The sequence below is a fragment of the Pteropus alecto genome, unplaced genomic scaffold (genome assembly GCF_000325575.1).
Source record: "Pteropus alecto unplaced genomic scaffold, ASM32557v1 scaffold78, whole genome shotgun sequence".
Lineage (NCBI taxonomy): Eukaryota > Metazoa > Chordata > Mammalia > Chiroptera > Pteropodidae > Pteropus > Pteropus alecto.
In genome coordinates, this window is record NW_006443124.1 from 18,174,637 (window position 1) to 18,178,724 (window position 4,088).

Below are 4,088 nucleotides of genomic sequence, written 5' to 3' on the forward strand. Positions count from 1 at the left end.
ATATTGTCCTCACATTAGAGTAAAATACATACCCTTTATGTTCATTGAAATATTGCCACAAATGAAACTAAAACAGGGGTTGGGAAAATATAATTATTTTGCCTAATCTCAATTACATTAATACTCTAGATTAATTTAGTCCTTATTCTCATCCTGGAATTATACTTTTCCTAGTGACTATACAATGTTGATGTGACCTCCCTGTGAGGCTACGGGGCTAATGCAACTGTGTTTACATTTTCACAAAGTGGATTCTCTGAATCACTCTCCTCAAGGACCCCATCACCTCCTTGTTTCTCAGACTGTAGATGACAGGGTTGAGTACTGGGATCAGGATGGTATAGAAGACAGTCAGTATCACGTCCTCTGTTGGAGATCTCAGGGATCTTGGGCATAGGTAATTGTAAACAAAGGGTGCGTAGAACAAAGTCACCATGGTGAGATGGGTGCTACAGGTCCAGTAAACCCTTCTTCCTCCCTGCCATTGAACGCAGGCAGAGAGAACCTGGCTATAGGAATATGCGATAGCCATGAAAGGCAACAAGAGGAAGAAGATGGTGTTCACAAACACTGTGCACTCGTAGAACCAGATGTCCATGCAGGCCAGAGTCATCATGGCTGGAATGTCACAGAAGAAATGGTTGATGGTTCTGAATCTACAGTAGGGGATATGGAGGATGTATGCAGTGTGGGCACTAGAGTTGCTGGCGTCTGTTATCCATGACCCTGCTATCATCAGCACACACACTCTTTTACTCATCTGGGTGGGGTAGTAGAGAGGAAAGCAAATGGCCACATAGCGTTCATAGGCCATGCATGTTAACAGCAGTCCTTCAGTTCCCACTAAAGTCATGAAGAAGAAGTTCTGAACCCCACACCCGATGAACAAGGTAGACTTGTTCCCCAGCAGGTAGTTGAAAGCCATTTTGGGGATAGTGGTGGAGATGTAATTCAGATCAATGTGGGAAAGCTGGCTCAGGAGAACATACATGGGGGTGTAGAGGCGGGTGTCCAGCACAATGAGGAGGACCATGGACAGGTTGCCAAGCAGAACCATCAAGAACATGAGCATAATGAGAGAGAAGAAGAACAGCCCAATTTTTGACGGTGGGAGCAACCCCAATAAGAAGAAGTCAGTTGACGTTTGGTTGTAATTCACCATTTGTTGGCTTTCTTGAAAGAAGAGACAAGATATACATGCATGCATGGTAAATAAAGAACTGTGAACCATTTATTTGTTTGTTTGTTTTTTAATTTTTGCTTTTAATCTGAATATTTAAGAAAATACCCAGTTCCATAAATGAATAATCAAAGTTTCTTATTTAGAAAAATATAAACCCCATTCTCTAGTGACATTATCCAAAGTCACTAGATCAGGAGGTGTGCATTACATCGAAGTCTTGTAAAGAATCCGTGATGTAACAATGGGAAAATATTTCTGCCTTCTTGAATAGGATATAAGTTATTTTCTGCCCTCATAAATTCATGTATCAAAAATATTAAATGTTTGAATTAAACTTAAGCAGAATTCTTATGCCAAGACTGAGCACAAATGGATATCAGTTTAAACGAATATGGGTTTGGCTCATTATATGAATGAATTTAGTGATACACAGAAGGTGACAGTTTTTCCTGTTTTTGAGATTTTATTTTTGCTCATCATTTGAAATATAATTGTAGCATTTTTTTTTCCTTGGGGAGCTATATTAGCTTCTGTTATCACTATGTTTAACGTTGCTGTGTAATCCCTCCTGAAATTTGTCAGCAGTGGCATGGGAGAAGAAAAACACGTGTTTATTCCCTAATACTATTAGATAAAAATTAATACTCCTGATTATAGAATACTTCCGTTATTGTCATTTTTATCTTTCTGTTTCTAACTCTTTCATAGAGGGCAGACCCATCTCCAGATGTTCTGTAAGCCATGTGCACTGCCACTGCCATTTTTCAGACTCAGGAATCATAAAACGTTAATTATCAAAATATTAAAAATATACACAAAGGAATAAATGTTAGATGGAAGATTTTAACACATTTTAGATGATGAAATTTGAACAGGAAAATGGTTATTCAGTTAATGAGGAAAAGATTTTGACATTCCGAGAAACTGTGCAGATAGGAAGGAAATTGTATTCCAAGGAAAAAGCTAGTATAAAAACATTGACATCATACTCAATTAGTATGCTGCCATCCATTCTGGTTTGTCCCAATGAAGGGGATTCGTGGAACATGGGGCTTTCAGTTTTAACTCCAGGAATGTCCTGGAAAAACTGGATCCAGCAAGTTACCATATGATTAATATAGAATTCTAGGTCCATAGATTCGAGATTTTTGAGGAAGTCAAGAAAGAGAGGGGATTAAAATATACACAGAGCAAAAATTCAGAAGGAAAAAAGAAAATATAGATGAAAAAATTTTTAAATAAATGTACCATCATCAGAAATTTATAACCTATTATTCCACTAAAATATGCATTCTTGAAAATTTAAAAGAATTAGCCATTATAAATGATTCATCCAAAATTCTGAAAAAACAAATGCAAAAAAATCTTCCAGGAAGTTTGATGCACTTGATCTGAGCAAAAAGGACAGTAAAAAATGGAAAGTATAAATAAAGGAAAATGGGAAGGACAGTAAAAAATAAGAAATAGGAAGTAAGATAATTGATCAGGAGTACTTATGTATGATTAGAGTATTTCTACGAATGTGCAGAAAAAATATAGGGAATTAAATTATTATACTGTTTCTCAGAATCAAACAATATGAGCCACCTCTGAAACATCATTCACAGAGTCCAGCAAAATATATGAGAACCACTCTGATAACATGATATACTGAGAAAAAGTAAACATTTTTCTTAAAATGTCCTTTGGTTTTCTGTAGAAGAAACAGCATATTAAGCAGATATCAAGATATATTTACATTAGTCTGAATTATTTACCTATTGCCAAAGCTGTGTATGAAATAATTTTGACTTTCACTGCTTATCATTGGTTTTCTAAAAAGGACTTTCCAAGGCAAAATTTCTAACAGGTAGTTATTATTTACATACTATAATAGACATAAGAGGGTGAGGGATATGAAGAGGTCATGAAAATAGCAGGTGACCCATCAGACCTGGTACTAGATCCAATTTTTAGTTACGTCATTGAGACTAGGACTCCACTAAAATGAAAGGTTCTTTCTACAAAGGATTCAATCACACCCACTAAATATGTGTATTAAAGAGAAGATCATTTGTTAATGGACAGTTAAACTTCTATTAGATTATTTTTATGTGTTTTTTTCTTACCTAGCCATTGAAATAACAAGAACTAACCTACTTATACTTCATTTTCAAAAATCTTTCACCCTTTTGATTACTTTCTATCACTTTAAAAAAGTTGATACTTAAGCATTAGAATCAACTTCACGATATACAGGAGACAACAGATATTACCTGTCTAACGCTGTATGCTGGTTGAGAGAAAGAGCATGCCACACTCCTGGGCAATTTCTGTCCATGCGAGGGAAAACCAGGTTGAGAATTCCTGTTTTCTGATTCACTATATAGAATTGTGTCCACAATTCTAAACTATTTCAAAATTCAGCACTCCTTTTCTGTGTGACTTTTTAGACCAGCAATGCTACTTACCAGAAATTAGCCTGCTTTATCAAAGACACATTGTTTACAAGAAAATATTTATATTTCAGAGAATCCTTAGGGAGTCTTACATGTAGAGACCAAACACCTTACCTCTCCTAAAGTGTATAATTATGCATCTGTGAGCATCATCTGGTGTGAATTTTCTCATTCACCAATGCTTAACACAGCCAACCTTAGGGTAGGAGATATAAAATGGGCTTAATGTATTACTACCATGCATTCCTCCAGTGATTTAAACATTTAAGTATATTATTTAGTATTTAAACAAATTACATTTTCAATAATGAGGGTACAAAGTGAGAATTTATACTGTGTACGTGTTCTCATAATTTCATAAAAAGTGTTCCCATAAAATTCACTAGGATCACGTTTAAATACACATATGTGCCACGTGCACATGCACACACATACACACAGTGTGCTCCAGGATGGATGCTGCTTTG

General features: G+C 35.8%; 1 protein-coding gene across 1 annotated transcript; it reads right to left on the bottom strand.

The window, feature by feature from the left end:
• Window positions 1-232: 232 nt before the first annotated feature.
• On the bottom strand, window positions 233-1,162 carry LOC102879618 (olfactory receptor 2L8). The gene has a single exon (XM_006923285.1). The coding sequence runs from the start codon at window positions 1,160-1,162 to the stop codon at window positions 233-235; it is 930 nt and encodes a 309-aa protein (XP_006923347.1).
• Window positions 1,163-4,088: the final 2,926 nt, after the last annotated feature.

What these genes read in the sequence shown, in the direction of transcription:
- LOC102879618 (XM_006923285.1), bottom strand. Translation starts at nt 1,162, where the DNA reads ATGGTGAATTACAACCAAACGTCAACTGACTTCTTCTTATTGGGGTTG.